Here is a 17,700-nt window from a genome sequence, read left to right on the forward strand (position 1 = left end):
CCTGGGCGGCTAGCCAGAAGGTTTGCACTATGCAGTGCAGTGTGCGAAATTTTCTCGTGCTCACAATCGTTTTCTCTCGGTTTGCTGATTTTCAGCGAATTCTTCTGCATAAATAGTTTTGTTTTGGTCTGTACTCTCTATTTTTTTCTGTATTGAGGTATGACTATTGAAATGAAATATTTCCAGAGTCATTGTAAGTAGCACGCAGACTGATGTGGTGCTCGTCATGTCTTCATTTTTCCTCTTCAGCGATTTAGACTCACTCACTGTAATCTGGGAGCACTGAGCAGCGTGTTTGTGTACAGATGGTTCGAAGTCCAGGATATTGTGGGATGCTTTACAGCACTTCTCGCACTGCAGTAGATTGCTGGCGTGGTTGAGCTGAGGAGCCTTCATAATTTCATAATCTGAACAGGAATCTCCCAGTTTCGGAGGTATTCACGCTCCTACAAGGATTTTTTTTATGCGCGGCTTTGCCTTTGTGACAAAGGCTTTGTGGCGTGAATAACGTCGATCTCGTTAGTTTTGATCTTGGTCACGACTAGCTCAAGTAAGTGTGCGTAACAAATTAACGAAAATGTGGAGTTTTTGGAGAATTCTGACTTGCGCAGTAGTTGAGCCATAGAAAAGTGTAATTTCATAATTTAAGAGTGTGATTTTAATTTACCTCTCCACCTGCAAAATATATTGTTTAGCTGGTACTGGCAAGAAGAATTTGCTGTCATATCACATCTTGATTTCGTCGACTGTAATTTGGACTGAATTAGGACTGGAGCGATGTCCGATCCCGCAGCTTGTTCCGTGTTGTTGTGTCCTTCTTCGGAGCAGTCGCGTTCCTTGCGCAGCGTGTGTTTCTTCGATTTCCCGCATCCGAACGATCCGCGCTATCCCGTTTGGATTGAACGCACTCTGCGGCCAAAAGAGTGGACTCCGTCTCCGTCCAGCAAAATCTGCAGCAGACACTTTCGTCCATCAGATATCCTTGCATTGCCCCTCGCTGACGGCTCCGGACGAACGGAGAAAAGATTGAAATACGATGCGCTGCCGTGTGTTTTCGAAGGCATTCCCGATTCAATGCGTCCGCAAACACATGTTGTGCCGCGCGCAGACAGCCCCGAAATAGTTCCTTCCACTAACTGTACGTGCGTTTTTTAAAAACTTTATTGTACTCGTTTAAATGTTCCTTTCGTCAAAATGTTCCTTTTGACAATCGAACCTTTTGCTGCTGCATAGCAGCTACCATACAAATTGATAAAAATAATGATCAATATTTATAGCATGTGATAATAGCCCATAGCACTGCTATGCAAAGACATTTTACGTTGTTTTGTTACAGGTTCAAAAAAGCGCTCTGCCGATTGCTTGGACGAAAGCATCTCTGACGAAGCCGAGAAAGAATTTAGCGACTCCCTGAATGCTTCAACCGAAGTCCCCGACGCATCTAAAAATGCACAGTCGAATGTTTCGCTCACAATTCTAACGATCCAATCGAATAACTCTACAAGCGCGAATGTGGCTGGACCTGTTATTTCTGCAGCCACAGTTTCAGGTGCGAAAAAGGCCAAGCTTGTTGTTTCTCCTGCCGTCAGCGCGCCGATACCTATCCCCATTCGCCCCGCTTGTTCGCTGGATACGAAGATTATCGACGGACGACTCACGGTGTTGGAACACTGTGCTAAGCACATTCCCGTGGATTATCCTGCTCGAACGGACGCCGGCGAGGCCCGCAAGTGCTGCGTTCCCGGATGTTCTTTCGGGCGCGATGATAATCCACAGAGAAGAGTTCAATTCCACGCATTTCCCACGGACGAACGCTTCCGAACTGAATGGATCAAGCGGGTGGCGTGTTCCAGTTTCTGGCAGCCCGCCCCGTATTCCGTCGTGTGCAGCGTTCATTTTCTCGAAACGGATTACGGTTTTATTGGTAACCTTTTGTGTCTGAAGCCGACAGCGATCCCGTCGCAACTGGGATGCCGGAACGGATTGATGCGGAAGTTGAATGGACCGTGCCCGTTCAGTCGGGTGTGTGCAATCTGCGGATGCTGGAGAGCGATCAAGCAGACTACCTACTATAAGTCCGCGTCCCAGTTGGCCTTTGTTCCGTTTCCAGAACAAGCGAATGAGCGACTGAAGTGGTTGGCTTTCTGCCGTGAGGTTCCGTGTGCGGGTGAATTCTACGCCTGTGAGCGGCACTTTGCCCTGGCTGACATTCTGGCACGGTTTGAGCAGGATAAAGAAATGAAATTCGAGCTGCAGCGACGTGATGGTATCCTGCCACATCCCAGCCAACTGCTCGTACCGATTCCTCTGCAGAGTCGAGCTCCGTCGCTCATTGCTCCACGACCTTCTCCTTTGAGAGCTCCGTCGCTGATTGCTCCACGACCTTCTCCTTTGACAGCTCCGTCGCTCATTGCTCCACAACCTTCTCCTTCGAATAACACAAACAACAGCCAGAATAAGTCTTTCGCAAATTTTTTGAACGGGGCAGTTCTACAAAGCCGAACGGTTACCGCTACTCCGTCCGCTTTATTGATACATTCAGCTGCATCTTCGGCCAGCCCGGGCGGTTTTTCGTTCTTGGTGGTGCCTAATCAGACCGCAGCTCCGGCTGTTACTGCTCCTCTTGCGCCTCCAGTGACTAAACGGCTGACACTAGACCCTTCAAGAAATGTGCAACCTCAAGTTGCTGTTGCTGCCCAGTCGCATCCGCATCCAGTTCGATTCGAGAAAACCACATGCGGTCAGTGTGGTTTGCGATTCAACACATATTTATCGTACAGTATCCACGAATATGAACATGGAGGCAGAGAATTAGCCGAATATATTAGAAGCAGAACCGCGTGTTCCGATTGTGCAGAAAAATTTGATAGCTTCGACGCTTTGGTGGAGCACGTTAAGATTCACGGAAGACAAACGGAAGAGTGTCCCGTTTGTAAGGGACGTTTTCGCGCGCTGAACGACCATATTCGACGTGATCATCCTGATTGCCAGTACCGATCGAGGAAGAGTCCGGACCGCGTTCGGAAAGATAATCTTCACCGGTGTGGAGAGTGTGGGAAGGTATTCAAAACAGCTTATGCTTTTGACATTCATGCCAAGGTATGTCAGCGAAGTGAAAGCGCATCGTTGGAATTTGATTAACCTGTTCTGTAATCGTTTGTTGCGTTCCATTTGTTTATACAGAAAGATTCTAAAGAGAAATACAGAAATGTTCTAAAGAATTTCTGGTTGTTTCATTGCAGGCTCACCGCGCTAGAGCCTTGTGGGCCACTCTGACGTGTAGCGACTGCGGTCTGCGCTTTAAGACGGATGTCTTATGCCGGTTGCATAAAATCCACCACGGAAATGAAGAATCGACGGAGCTTATTCGTGACACACGAGAATGTCCTGACTGTCATCAAATCTTTGAGAGCCAGGAGGGACTAGTTGAACATGTTAGGGAGCACGGGAAAGCAACCGAAAAATGCGCACTGTCCGAAGAACGGTATATCTCTTTGGCGAACCTTATAATACGTGATCACCAAGCCCAAAATCCACTGAAAGCAGCGGTTTTGGCATGCTGCGTACCGGGATGCCAGAATGTGTGGGAGCCAGAGACACAGATTACACGCGCATCAAAAGTGTTGTTCTTTCGATTCATTGGAGCCGCTCATCCGCGTTTTGAAACTTGGATGCGGCGACTGCGGTACAACTCATCCTGGGTTCCGCATTTTCACGAGAGGGTTTGCAGTGATCATTTTTACGAGTCCGACATCAGATTCAAGAATGGCAAAGCTTCTCTCCTGCTAACAGCGGTACCGAGTCAGTTGTCCTGTATGAGCGCATTATGCGGGTTTACCGCAGCAGATATGGCTACCGGAGCAGTTGGTTGCGCTGTGTGTGGCCTGCGTCCGCCAGCTGACAGACAACCGAAAGCATCAGAGAAGCTGACGTTTTTTCGCGCACCTCCGTCCGCGTTGGATGCATTGCGAAAGAAATGGATAGACTTCTGTAATCAGCAGCGGAACGACATCGACTGGGCATCCATTGGGGCGGATACGCCGTGGTATCTGTGTGAAAACCATTTCGAAATGAGGGACAGAAAAGCGACAGAAAACATTGGCTCCCTCGCTAGTGATACGGAAGCAGTTCCGTCATTATCTTATTTTTTGGACTTGAATTACGCTGACTCAACGCCGACGACATCTGATGGTGATTTGTATGGAAATTCCCTGATGCGCATTGGCACTTTCTGTTGCGTGCCGGGATGTGAAACTATGTTAGAAAAAGGTGTCACCTGGTCAAAAACATTTGTTATGTTTCTTCCACCAGATGATGAACGGTATAATGAATGGCTCCGGATGGTGCGATACAATGCTTCCTGGATTCCCGGGAGTCGTGCGAAAATTTGTCGGCAACACTTCCCTGCATCGGCATTCGAGCTGCGATATCGCAAGAAAGGGTCTCCAAAGTCTGCCTGCCTACTTAATACAGCTTTCCCCACTCAGCTTTCTTGCATGGAATCTTTGTGCACGTTCACACCGGCCGACATGATTGCGGGGAAACAAGGCTGTGCTGTGTGCGGTCTTCGTCCGTTCACGCCCAACCGCCGACTGAAACTCTCGGAGAAGCTGGAGTTCTTCCGGGCACCCTCGGGCGAAATCAGAGAGAAATGGGTTGAATTCTGCACATCACAAAGAATGGATATTGACTGGTCGTTGATTCCGGAGGAAACACCGTGGTATCTATGCGAAAACCATTTCGATGCGCAGAACAAGGCGAAATGTGCTGAACAGACAGCAATCCCTTCCCTTTCGTTTTCCATGTACGTTAATTCCGGAGCTTTAGAAGCTTTTGCTGGTCCAGACGATGAAGGAATCAAAAGTGCAAAGAAAAAAAGAAGGAAGCGTCTTCGTCCGCCTGCTTGCTGTGTGCCGGGATGTCGGATGTTCGCATGGAACGAGCCCCTATCGGCGCCGGTATCCTTTCATTATGTCGGTCAAGGGATCGGGTCTCGGGATGATTGGGCAGATCATATCCGATGTGCCGTTTCATGGAGACCTAAGTCACGCGATACAGTGTGCAGTCGCCATTTCTGCCTTGGAGACTTCCGCGAAACAAGCTCCGACCAACCGCTACAATTCCGAAAATTGAGAGCGAACGTAGTGCCGTCTAAGCTGGATTGTACTGCAGCGTACCGCGCTCCAAAGGATACAGATGCGTTATTAGGAAGGGAAGGTGTCCAGACGTGTTGTGTGTGCGGATGCTGGCGGCCACTGGACAAGACTGACCTAATTCTATCTGAGAGACTGAGCTTCTTTCCCTTTCCGGATGACGAAATCCTACGTGATTCATGGGTGACCTCTTGTCGTCAATGGAATCCCAATTTGACCGTGTCGAAAGAATCGGTTATTTGTGAGAATCATTTCTCGTTGGATGATTTGACATGGCTGCTGGAAGATGGCAAAGAAGCCAGACTGGTGCCGAAGAACAGTGCTATGCCGACATGTGAGAGACTGCCTGTGCCTGTCAGATTAAATACTAACGGTGCTTTTGCAAGCAAGAAAAGTACATCAACTAGCAGCAGGAAGAGTACATCAGCGGCGGCAAATGCTGATCGCATCACCGGCTACAAATGCTGCGTGCCGGGATGTGGGAATCGTGCGCAAGTGGAAGGCAAGTTGGAGAAGATAACCTTTCATGTTTTTCCTGGTCTCTGCGCTTCATCTCGCTTCTGCGAATGGATGAACCGGATTCGTTGCTCGATTTCGTGGACGCCTCACCCGCTCAATCGAGTGTGTAGTAAGCATTTTAGTCCTAAGGATTTTATGGAAGAAACGGCGAAAGGCAGGCAGCCTCGCACTAATCTGTTGAAGAAAGATGTGGTGCCGTCTATATTGCAGTGTGCTGAAAAGTTTCGAAGCCCGATGAATTCGGGTGAATCGGCTGAATTGAATGAAGTACGCACGTGCTGTGTATGTGGATGGTGGCGTGCAGCCGGAGAGAAGAGTATCCAGTCTGAAATTCTGACATTTTTCTCGTTTCCTGCGGAAGATGGTCACCGCGAACAGTGGGTGAACATTTGCCGCGAATGGAATCCCGATTTCGTCTTCTCGGAAGGGTTGTTGGTGTGTGAAAATCATTTTCAGTTGGACGAACTGACGTGGGCGCATGTGAGTAAGGTGAACGGGGAACTGAAACTACGAAGCGGTGCAGTTCCGTCGGAAAGATACCTGCGTCCGCTCAGTTTTGCGGACGATACAAGAGCTCGAGATGACACTGCTGAAATGGTGGCAGGAGTGCCATTCGATGATCTTACTGGGTTGTCTTCGCTTAATCCGGACGCTGATTCGGTGGATGGGGATGATAGCGAAGCTGGCAACGACACCTGCGTATACGAAGAAAGAGACTGCATGTCGGTGGATGAGAATGCATGGAATTACGATGCAACGGCGGATGAAGAGTCGCTCATGGAAACTGACGACCCGAACGTACCCTTAATGGACATCACGATTTCTAAATGTGCTCCTCTGAGGACGACGAGAGTCGCCGAAAATGGTCTTCCGGAAGATGAGAGCTATACTAACGGTAAGGGGGCATTTTGTCGAAGTGCACAAGGATGACGAAGTTTAACGATCTGGTTGGGGAAATGTGAGCATTATTTGGATCTTCTTTCGTTCCAATTTTTAAAAAATTGAGCGATTATAGGCACTTTGTAAATCTCCGCATACATAGTGCGTAATTTTAAGTGGTATGTTGTATTGTTGACGTTTTATGGTTTCAGTCGGCACCTTATTTGACATGCCCTCAGCGCTCCCGTTTAGCACCGACGCGCAAATTGGGATTACTCCCCCTCCTTCGCCCCCGCGATGTGCCCCGGATGATGCTTTAGTGTGTAAGAGCGTACATAGATCCATTTTTTCAGTTGATCCGCTAAATGTCACGGATGTTACGATACTAACGAGTGTCTACACCCATGCTTATAGATTGCGACTGTTGTCACAAATTTCTTCCCACTCCATGTTGGCTACACGCAGCCAGCATTTGTGATGAGCCAGTTGTTCCGTTGGCCGTCGGAAGTTTGCCGAAGATGCTTTACTTGGATGTCTGCGATGATTCGCAAACTGGTAGAAAAATTTTGTCTGCTACTGCCCATCCAGTCCGGTGCCTATAAAGTCATTGAAATGTTTAGGGAAAACAGTATTCACGAAGGAGGTGATTGCCCGGCACACCGTGTTTGGACCGTTAATCGCACCACTGACGCCGGGTAACAGCGAAAAGGCGCTATACTTTTCTGTTACGGAAGAGCAGCGCAGGTATTACGAACTGGAATCTGAATACGCATGCAACTGGATGAAGCATGTCCGGTTCGCGGACAGCCTGCAAAACAGCAACTTGCTGGTGTTCTCGCGCGGATCGGAAGTGGTTTTTGTCACCATCAAGACAATCGCTCCGCACGAAGAACTCAAGGTCTGGTATTCCAAGCAGTACCTGGATATGGTGGAAACGCACGGAAACGCTGCTGCTGAAGATGTTAAACTGGAAATAGACGATGAAGGTAAATATTGTGTCAAGGTAACACTTTAATGGAGAATGCTGTAGAATTTTACGTAACTTGATGTTTTGATGACCTACAGTTGAGGGGACGTCTTTGCCATTCGATGATTATGGCGAATTAGCAGAAACCGCACCTGGAGACCATGAAGTGACTGGAAGTTGTCCATTTGAAGCAGTTTGTGTGGCCCATTTACCAATGGAAAGAGTTTCATCGTTGCCAATGGAAAGCGTGTCATCGTTGCCATTGACAGTAGATGATGATTATCTGCAGAGTGACCAAAGATCTTGTGTACGCTCAAAAACAAATCGAACCAACAAATCGCGAGGTTTTTTCACCAGCAATATTTGTTTGGAATGCAACGTAAGGTTTCGGAGAGAGGATATGCTGCGTTTGCATCAGTTCAGCCACACGGGCTACGATGGGCAGCCTGAACGAGAGTGTCCGGAGTGTTCGAAACATTACGATGATTTTCCTGCTTTACTGAAGCATGTTGACGAGCATGGAACGCCGCTTGTGCAGTGCCCGGTCTGCAGCGAAACGTGCAGTTTAAGCGCGATTTTCATGCATCTACACCGTTATCATCCCGGAATTGAACGGAGAAAGTTGTATTTGAGGAGTTCGATCTGCAATAAGTGCGGCATGCGATTTGGCAGTAATTTTCTTTGTCGGTTACATCAGTTGGGTCATCAGGACCAGGAGTGTATCAACAGCATAAAAATTACGCGAAAATGCCCGGAATGCGGTGAGATGTTCGAGAACCTCGATAAACTGGCGGCGCATGTGGATGTGCACGGAAAGCTAACGAAGAAGTGTCCAGTTTGCAACGGTTATTACCCTGGAATGAAGAGACATATTGCACGCAGCCATCCGCAGTTTTCAGCCGAGAGAACTTGCCCGGAATGTGGGAAACAATTCGCGCACGAATCCTCCTTTGTGCCCCACATGCGGGTTAGTGTTTACCTTCGTTGATGGTCGTTTAGGTGCTTGAGTCAGCTTGACTACATGAAAATACTCTTGTTGTGGTTATAATTTTAGGGCCATCGGATCAGAGCATCTCTGGACAGTTGGACGTGCCGGGAATGTCGACTGCAGTTTCCGAAAGACAGTTTATTTGTCTTGCATAAGAGCAGCCATGATACTGCAGCCTATAACGCAACTGCCGGCGCGCAGAGATGTTCCGAATGCGCGGAAGAGTTTGACGGGATGGATGCACTGCTTGAGCATGTTCTGACGCATGCTGTACCCGCGGAGAACTGTCCCGAATGCGGCCACTGGATCGGCCGCAACCGTTTGCGTAAGCACATGAAGAACCAGCATCCTGCGCGAGCGCTGCCTACCCATATGAAGCGTCACCACTCGGCGCGTGCGCACCGATCTGTTTTACAACAGGACGAGTCGAACGATAGTGCATTCGTTGACAAAGCGCACGATGAGGTACAAAGTAATACTAAAAGGAACCCTATTTCGAAAACTTGTTTTTTTACAGTTTTGATGGTTTTACAGCTTCATAAGAGAACGCCAGTTGAAGCGTTAGCTTGTACTGATTGTGGGTTGCGGTTTCTGACCGAGGATCTCCTCCACATTCACGAATTTAAACACACGAAAATGAAACTTCCATTGGCACTGGACAGTGTCCGGAGTGCAAGAAATCCTTCGCCGTGGCGGATGATCTTGTGGAGCACGTACAAGCACATGCATCAAACACGAGGAAATGTCCATTGTGTGGTCGGTGGCGTGTAAATATGTCTCAGCACCTCAAGCAAAAGCATCCTGAGAATAAGAACGAAACATACCAGTGTCCACAGTGTAGTGAACGCTTTCGGTTACGCCGCCGCTTGGAGCAGCACATGCTGGTGAGTGGTAATGAATACGCATAGTATGAACGTGCCGCTTCTGCTGGTTTGAAATTCTCGGAATAATGCTGTGCATAGTCGTCACTTTGCATTTGACTTTCAAACATAAATTTGCCAATTATTAGTATTAGTTTCACACAGATACTGGATGTATCTGTCTGCTAAAAGCTCTGAGCGAGTTGCAGAAAATCGCCCGTTATTGGAAATGTGTTCAACCGTTGATCTTGTAACCGAGTGCGCGATCAACGATTACATATTTTGCACACTAATATACATAAACTAAATAAAAAATGAGGACTATACTAAAAAATTATTTTATTAAAAAAATTAAAATTATGGCATCTTCGGGAGATTGGAATCTGTATGTAATCAGTTGTGCCGAATATGTAGCGAAAGTTATTGGTTACTGAGAGAAGGGGAAGTAGTCATCTCATAATTGCATTTTAACAGCAGAGACACGGGCAGCAGGTGCGCTTTAGGAAAACCACATGTGCTCAGTGTGGTCTCCGATTCAGCACGGACTTATTATGTCGCATCCATGAATATGGACACGGCGGCAAAGAATTAGCAGACGATCTACGAAACCAAACTACATGCGTTGAATGTGTGGAAGCATTTGACAGCTTCGACGCACTGGTGAAGCACGCCGAGATCCACGGCAGACAAACGGAGGAGTGTCCCGTTTGTAAGGAACGTTTTCAAGCATTGAAGGAGCATATTCGGCGTGATCATCCCGGTTGCCAATACCGTTCCAAGAAGACGTGTGGAGACGGTCCGTATCGGTGTGAAGAATGCGGGAAGGAATTCCAGTCATATATTGCGTTTACCCGTCACGCCAATGTAAGTCAGCTGTCTCGCCAGGTGTTGTTGAAATTCAAATAATATGTTCACTACTGGAATAGTTCGTGTTATTCCTGTTTTTTTGTTTGATCCGGAATTTCCTGTGCTCGATGATTCGGTGTTGATGGTTGCCTTTCTTCTTGCAGGGCCACCGTGCTAAAGCCACACGGGTCGCTCGTACGTGTAGCGAGTGCGGTCTGCGCTTCAAGACCGATATCGAGTGCCGATTGCACAGGATACATCACGGAATCAACGAAGAATCAACGAAGCCGATAAGTGACACACGAGAATGTCCTGAATGCCATCAAAACTATGAAAATCTGGACGAATTAGTTGCACATCTTAGCGAGCACGGGAGAGCGACGGAGAAGTGCCCGGTATGCGGAGAATGGTATGCTGCTTTGACTGTCCATCTCCGAAGGGATCATCCGGATTACCGTCGTAAATATCTTCGGCTTTCGGAACTTGACGATGGAAATGATCACCCGGACGAAGGTTATTCGCACCAGACGTTCACATGCCCGAAATGCAGCATAGAATTCACTTCGAAGAGCGGCTTGACGGCGCATATTTCGGTTTGTGGCTCGGTTGCTCTGGTTTTGCAACATAAAGATTCGGAGGAAACGCCCAAGAAGGTACAACAACAGAAAAATCCAATTCCAGGAAAGTATAATTTACAATTGTTTATTGCATAGTTTCATCCGAGAACGACACCTGAAGCATTGGTGTGTACTAATTGTGGGCTGCGGTTCCTAACCGAGGAGCTTCTCCATCTGCACAAGCATATACATACGAAGGACGAAATTTCATTCAGTACAAGGGAATGTCCTGAGTGCCGGAAATTGTTTGCCGTGGCGGATGAACTTGTGGAGCACGTCGCAGAACATGCGACAGTTGCAAGGAAGTGTCTGGTTTGTGGCCAGTGGCGAGTGAATATGAGTCAACATTTCAGAAGTCAGCATCCCGGATACGAGAAGGAACGCATGCTGGTACGTGGTCATGAATCCTTCTTACACGATCATACGGAGTATCGGCTGTCCAGTATTTTTTTTTCAGAAATTATATCTTACATCGTCCTCCCTTTCTGTCTAACTTTAACGAAGAAATGTGACAGTTACAATCATTTACAAATGTCTTCTACGAGTATCGTAGTCTTCTGATGGTTGAGAAAAGTCAGAGTAATGATGTGTTGTCATGATAGTGATGTGTTATCATGAGTTATCTTGACTGCAGCCGCAGGCACACGGACGCCAGCTGCGTTTCAAGAAAACCACGTGTGTTCAGTGTGGCTTGCGATTCAGCACGGACTTATTGTGCCTCATCCACGAGTACGAACACGGCCGCAAAAATTTAGCCGAAGATATACGACGCACAACCACATGTGATGAATGTGCAGAGGAATTTGAGGACTTCGACAAACTGGTGAAGCACGTCAAATTACACGGCCGGCAGACGAAGGAGTGTCCCGTTTGTAAGGGACGCTTTCATGCATTGAACTACCATATTCGGGCTTTTCATCCCGATTGCCAGTACCGGTGGAAGAATACTCGTAGAGACGGTCTGTATCGGTGTGAAGAATGCGGGAAGGAGTTCGAGTCATTTACCGTTTATGCGCCTCATGTCACTGTATGTCAGCTATCTCACAAAGCTTCATTGCAATTGAATATTATGTGTATGTGATATTCGGACAAAAAAAAACCAGGAACGATAAAAACTACTACTGTGCCAGTTTGTTTTATTCATGTTTTTCTTTTTTTGTGCTTGGAGATTCGGAGTTGATGGTTGTGTTTGTTTTTGCAGAGCCACCGCGCTAAAGCCGCACTGGTCGCTCGTACGTGTAGCGAGTGCGGTCTGCGCTTCAAGACCGATATCCTGTCTCGCTTGCACAGAATGCAGCACGGAAACGAGGAATCAGCGGAGCTGATCTGTGACACACGAGAATGTCCTGAATGTCACCAAAAGTTTGAACATCTGGAGGAACTGGTTGCACACATTAGTGAGCATGGAAGAGCGACGCAACAATGTCCAGTGTGCGGAGACTGGTACGCTTCGTTGGCTGAACACATCCAACGTTATCATCCGGATTACCACCGTAGACGTCTTAACCTGACGTGCAGCGAGTGCGGACTGCGATTTACAAACGATTTGTTGTGCCGGTTGCATGAAGTATCCCACGGGAAATTGGAAATAGCGGAGGATATCCGTAACACTCGAGAATGCCCGCAAGGCGACGGAATTTTCCAAGAGCTTGATCAATTGGTGGAACATGTTGCCGGACATGGAAAGCCAACCGAAAAATGCCCGGTTTGCGGTCAGTCGTATGCCTGGTTGAAGGAGCACATCCGCCGTGATCATAAAGAACATTACGCGGAATTTGTCGCACAAGGAAAATTAAATTGTGACACGCCCAAGACGAAAGAATGTACCGGGTATCGATGCGAGAAATGTGGAAAGCAGCTTCCCACGCATACCAACTTGGATTCGCACATGGGGGTGCGTGTTTTTAATAAGGCGCTGTTTATTTTAAGCTACAGGATATTAAATTCTCATTTTTCAGAGACATCGTGCCAACGAACTCATGTACGACTCTGTGACTTGCAACGAATGCGGACTGCGATTTGGAAGTGCGCTGCTGTGTCAGCTTCACAAGTTGCAGCATGACAGCGACGGATGCAGCGATGAGGAGTTGAAGAACACCAAATCGTGTCCCGAATGTGAAGAAGAATTCCAAGAAGTAGGATTGTTGGGTGCTCACGTTGCTGTACATGGCAAAGCGACCAGGAAATGTCCGGACTGCAGTCGTTGGTTCAGTGATCTCCGACACCACATGCGGCGCGAACACCCGGAGTCTTTTAAGGAATTTGTTGCCCAGCTGCAGCGTACTGGCGCAAAAGTTCCGGCTAAAGCCGTATCCGATGTATCGAAACGAAAAGAAACTCCACAGAAAGGCTACTGTTGTACAGAATGTTCGAGACGTTTTGAAAATTTCGGTAGTTTTAAGCGACATATGCAGGTAAGAGTTTTCGGGTGGTTGTGGGGAATTTGTGTAAGGTTTTTGTGAGAATTCTATTTATGTTTTATTATAGAGTCATGGCGAGGAAGACCCGTCCGATATTGTGACTTGCGACATGTGCGGTTTGCGCTTTATGAACGAACACATGTGTGAGCTGCATAAAGTGAGCCACGGATTATTTAGCAAAAACCTGCAAAACACGGAAAAATGTCCAGAATGTGGTGGGAATTTTGAACACCTGCAGGCGATGGCAGAGCATGTTGGCACCCACGGAGTGCAGGCGGAGCAGTGTTCGGTGTGCAATAAGTGGTTCGCTTCACTGCGACATCATGCGCGACAGTGTCGTAATCACGACGATCACCGTGACCGCTTCGAATCGTCAGATGATGCCGCAACGAACACGTCGGCATCTCCCAAAACTGGAGACTGGAAGAAAAGCTTTGAATGTCAGGAATGCGGGAAAGAATTTCGTTTGCGTGCCGGTTTGCAGTCTCACATGAAGGTTGGTTCTTGTCGGACTTCTTCTTCTGGATAAACGGATTGATTCAGTTATCCATAATTTGTTCGCTGCTTTGCAGACTGATCACGCGGCACTGAAATGTGTGGTTTGTGACAAAGTGTTCGGGAGCGATACTGATCTGCAGCAGCATATGCTCTCTCACAGCAACAAAAATCAACTGAAATGCGGAATCTGCAAGAAAACATTCCAGTCATCGCGTATCTTTGCGGCGCATGTCAGAGAGCATGAAAATGGGAAATTACCTGAACCCGTTGTAGAAGAAGCTGTGCCTAAGGAATGCGTAGTATGCCGGAAGCAGTTTGCGGATTTCCTTTTGCTGAATCAGCACGTGAAGAAGCACAATGTTAACGGTGGATTTGAGTGCGCGATGTGTAATGAAACGTTTCCCTTCTATCATTTATTGTCTCGCCATGTGATGGAGAAACAGCATTTTCGTCCCAAAATCGGCATCCCGTGCAGCGTGTGCGATGAAGAGTTGCCCGACGAAAACGCGTTACAGCTGCATTTATTTACCCATCACGATGCCGAGTTGACAGTCAAGTGTTATCTGTGCGCGGAACGATTCACGTGCAACGACGATCTCGACGTGCACACTGCTGCCGCGCATACAACGCTGGATGGGGATGATTCCGAAATGGAGATGGATGAGGAGGTTGGCCGGGAATGTTATCAGGAACTGATGGCAGGATTGAGCGACGACAGCAACGAATAGTCAGCAGGACTTACTGATCCGGAATTGTAATGGCGTCAGTTTAGTGGCTTTTGTTTGAAATCCGTAAGCATCGATATTGACGTCGGCTGTATTTTGATATTTTTGTAATAAATACTATTTTGTGATATCATGAGTGTGCATTAGCGATAACTGTTGTCTGTTTAAGGCGCAATTCAAGTATTGCGTAACGGAAATTTTCAACTTTTTTGACCACCCCCCCACCCTTTTGTGACCTTTATCCATGTATTACTTATGGGCGGGTAACGCCCCCACCCCCTGAGCCGTTACGTAATACTTGAATCGCGCCTTATTGATGGTTTATTGATACTTGTATTGATGTATGTGCAATTTCGAGTTTTTGGTTTGAGTTCGCGCTTCAGGGATTCTGTTAATCAATCGTTGCTTTTGTTTTTGCTAGGCTAAGGCAGCTTTTTTTTGTAATAAAGTCGGATTGTTAAATCTCACTTGAAGAAATGTAGTTTAATGTACAACATATTTCACAGAACAAACAGCATTACCGCTTATTTCTGGGCTATATCATAATCGTACCTTCTCCCTGGTGAGGCAGCTGCCTAGCAAAAGCTAATAAACAGCTGCACTTATTGCAGTAGCCAGTAAGTTTTAACGCATTTTTTTAGCACTGTATCTGTGCTAAGTGTGCTTCTATGATCTATCATTCTGATTCAAGTTTGTTCGAAAAAAAGATCTCGCGCAACTGAGTTTTTGAAAGATCTCGCGCATTTGGAGGATGTCAGTATTTCTTATGTTGCAGTTATTGCAGTTTATTACGAGCACAAATATGAGTTTCGTTTTTAGCCTACTAGTTTGAGTGTCACGTAGATTGTGATGTGGTGCTGCAGCTGCTGGTGGACTAGTGCTCGTTAGTTTCCCTCAGTGATCTCAGCTGTGAGAAACATGTTTCCTCAAATGATTCCAGGATATTTTGGGACGCTGTCAGCGCTGCTCGTAGCGGACAGATTGCTCCATAGCTGAGTAGCCGTGGAACAGAAATCTGCCAGTTTCGAAATATTGGCTCCATTGTCGCTTTGCTACGTGCTTCGCTTACTGTCATCTCCAGGTTGGTGTTGGTCTTTCTGGTCTCGGCTAGTTTAAGTGGGGCTCTCCGTACGAATTAACGAAATTGTGGAATTTTGGCACAATTTGGCCTAGGCAGCAGTCAGTCAGCCTAGCTCGGCTAGGCTGCCCAGGCAATACTCAGCAAAAGTGTAATTTATGCAGAAAAACTGCCCACCTGATAAAATTTGTGAGGTTGTCCAATCGCTCGTGTGCTTACGACTTTCAATAAAGTTTGATGATATCGTTGTCACATTGTGATTGATTTTAATTCTTTTAGTTGATTTGAAATTAATTTTGATTGATTGATTTTTCATTAATTTTTAAATAATTTTTAATTCTGATTTTGTAGGCTAGAGCGATGTCCGATCCTGCAGCGTGCTGCGTGTTGTTGTGTCCTTCGTCGGAGCAGTCGCGTTCCTTGCGCAGCGTGTGCTTCTTCGATTTCCCGCATCCCACTGATCCGCGCTATCCCCTTTGGATTGAGCGCACTCTGCGTCCGAAAGACTGGACTCCGTCTCCGACCAGCAAGATCTGCAGCAAACACTTTCGTTCAACGGATATCCTCACATTGCGCCACGCGGATGGCTCCGGACGAGCGGAGAAGCGATTGAAATACGATGCGCTGCCGAGTGTTTTCGAAGGCATTCCGGATTCCATGCGTCCGCAGACACATGTTGTGCCGCGCGCAGACAGCCCGGAGATTGTTCCGACCACTAACTGTAAGTGCTTATTCCAAGAACTGTATTGTACTCGTGTAAATGTTCCTTCCGTTAAAATGACTTGACTGTCGAACGTTATGCTGCTGCACAGTAGCTAGCAAAAAGTTGATGAAGTAATGATCAATATTTAGAGGAAGAAAATTTCATATTTTAATGTAAAATTCAATGTTCAAGCGGATTTCAGTGTTGAAGCAAATTAATATTTCTCTAATTAGAACGTTGAAGTCATGACAGCTTGATTTTGAACGTGGTTAGACAAAAATATCGTGTATTCCTAACAGTGATGATTTAGTTTACGCCAAGAAAAATATTTTATCTTGTCTTGAAAATGGTATTATAGCTTGGCAGGTGAAAAAAATAGATCTTTTCATTACATTACGCCTTATTCACTAAATTGTTGTAACACCATTAGGCGTTACTTACAAATAGTTCGGTAAAGCAACCGATTCGTTGACGATGTTTTCATCATCGGAATATTGAAGGATATTTTTTTGTTTCAGGTTCGAAGAAGCGTTCTGCCGATTGTTTGGACGAAAACTTGTGTAACGAAGCCCAGAAAGAATCTAGTGACTCCCTCAATGCTTCTATCGAAGAGGCGGAGGTATCCACAAAGGCGCAGTCGAATTTTTCCCACCCAAACGATGACCCTTCAAGCGTGAGTGCGACCGGACCGCTTTGTCCGTCAGCCTCGATTCCACGTGCAAAAAAAGCCAGACATGATTTTTCACCTGTCGTCTTCCAGTCAAACCCAACCCAGCTGCGATCCACGTGTTCGTTAGCGTATAAAATCGCCGGCGGACAACTTACCGTGTTGGAGAACTGCGCTCAACACGTTTCTGTGGATTATCCTGCTGCCACGGACGCCGACGAGGCCCGCAAGTGCTGCGTTCCAGGATGTTCTAACGGGCGGGATGATAATCTGCAAGGGAGAATTCATTTTCACGCATTTCCCACAGATAAGCGCTTCCAGACCGAATGGATCAAGCGGGTGGCGTTTTCCAGTTTCTGGCAGCCGGCTCCGTATTCCGTCGTTTGCAGCGTCCATTTTCTCAACACGGATTACGGTTTTATTGGCAGGATTTTGTGCCTGAAACCGACAGCGATCCCGTCGCAATTGGGTTGCCGGAACGGACTGATGCGAAAGCTGAATGGACCGTGTCCGTTCAGTCGGATGTGCGCCATTTGCGGGTGCTGGAGAGGATCAAGCAGACCACCTACTACAAGTCCGCGTCCCGGTTGGCCTTTGTTCCGTTTCCAGAAGAAGGGAATGAACGACTGAAATGGCTGGCTTTGTGCCGTAACGTTTCTTGTGCGGGTGAACTATACGCCTGTGAACGACACTTTGCCCTGGCTGACATTCTGGCACGGTTTGAGCAGGATAGGGAAATGAAATTCGAGCTGCAGCGACGTGATGGTATTCTGCCGCATC

General features: G+C 47.1%; 2 protein-coding genes across 4 annotated transcripts; both read left to right on the plus strand.

The window, feature by feature from the left end:
• Nucleotides 1-84: 84 nt before the first annotated feature.
• LOC129585446 (zinc finger protein 91-like) lies at nt 85-14,926 on the plus strand. Of its 3 annotated transcripts, XR_008690031.1 has the most exons (12): nt 85-193; nt 306-550; nt 768-1,138; nt 1,337-3,099; nt 3,243-6,567; nt 6,764-6,874; nt 6,966-7,106; nt 7,172-7,537; nt 7,617-8,485; nt 8,573-8,971; nt 9,041-9,390; nt 9,841-9,977. XR_008690031.1 is itself a non-coding variant. In XM_055478114.1 (9 exons), the coding sequence occupies exons 1-9, from the start codon at nt 9,280-9,282 to the stop codon at nt 14,473-14,475; spliced, it is 3,909 nt and encodes a 1,302-aa protein (XP_055334089.1). In that variant the 5' UTR covers nt 9,145-9,279; the 3' UTR covers nt 14,476-14,926. The 3 variants fall into 3 exon arrangements, 1 of the variants encoding a protein (XP_055334089.1); XR_008690030.1 differs by having other exon boundaries at nt 86-550; nt 696-1,138; XM_055478114.1 differs by lacking the exons at nt 85-193; nt 306-550; nt 768-1,138; ... (5 more) ...; nt 7,617-8,485; nt 8,573-8,971 and adding exons at nt 10,377-10,865; nt 10,926-11,219; nt 11,464-11,856; ... (2 more) ...; nt 13,317-13,745; nt 13,822-14,926 and having other exon boundaries at nt 9,145-9,390; nt 9,841-10,230.
• Nucleotides 14,927-15,168: 242 nt separating this feature from the next.
• On the plus strand, nt 15,169-17,558 carry LOC129585500 (uncharacterized). Its single transcript, XM_055478204.1, has 3 exons — nt 15,169-15,553; nt 15,902-16,271; nt 16,772-17,558. Exons 2-3 carry the CDS (start codon nt 15,911-15,913, stop codon nt 17,548-17,550), a joined length of 1,140 nt encoding a protein of 379 aa, XP_055334179.1. The 5' UTR covers nt 15,169-15,553; nt 15,902-15,910; the 3' UTR covers nt 17,551-17,558.
• The last annotated feature ends 142 nt before the right edge of the window (nt 17,559-17,700 follow it).

The sequence above is a fragment of the Paramacrobiotus metropolitanus genome, unplaced genomic scaffold, assembly GCF_019649055.1.
Source record: "Paramacrobiotus metropolitanus isolate TYO unplaced genomic scaffold, Prichtersi_v1.0 Parri_scaffold0000017, whole genome shotgun sequence".
NCBI classification, from domain to species: domain Eukaryota; kingdom Metazoa; phylum Tardigrada; class Eutardigrada; order Parachela; family Macrobiotidae; genus Paramacrobiotus; species Paramacrobiotus metropolitanus.

Coding starts and splice junctions, on each gene's coding strand:
- LOC129585446 (XM_055478114.1), top strand. CDS start 9,280: ATGTCTCAGCACCTCAAGCAAAAGCATCCTGAGAATAAGAACGAAACA. Junction 10,866..10,925: donor CGGAGGAAACGCCCAAGAAG/GTACAACAACAG, acceptor TTTATTGCATAG/TTTCATCCGAGAACGACACC. Junction 11,220..11,463: donor ACGAGAAGGAACGCATGCTG/GTACGTGGTCAT, acceptor TCTTGACTGCAG/CCGCAGGCACACGGACGCCA.
- LOC129585500 (XM_055478204.1), top strand. CDS start 15,911: ATGTCCGATCCTGCAGCGTGCTGCGTGTTGTTGTGTCCTTCGTCGGAG. Junction 16,272..16,771: donor GATTGTTCCGACCACTAACT/GTAAGTGCTTAT, acceptor TTTTTGTTTCAG/GTTCGAAGAAGCGTTCTGCC.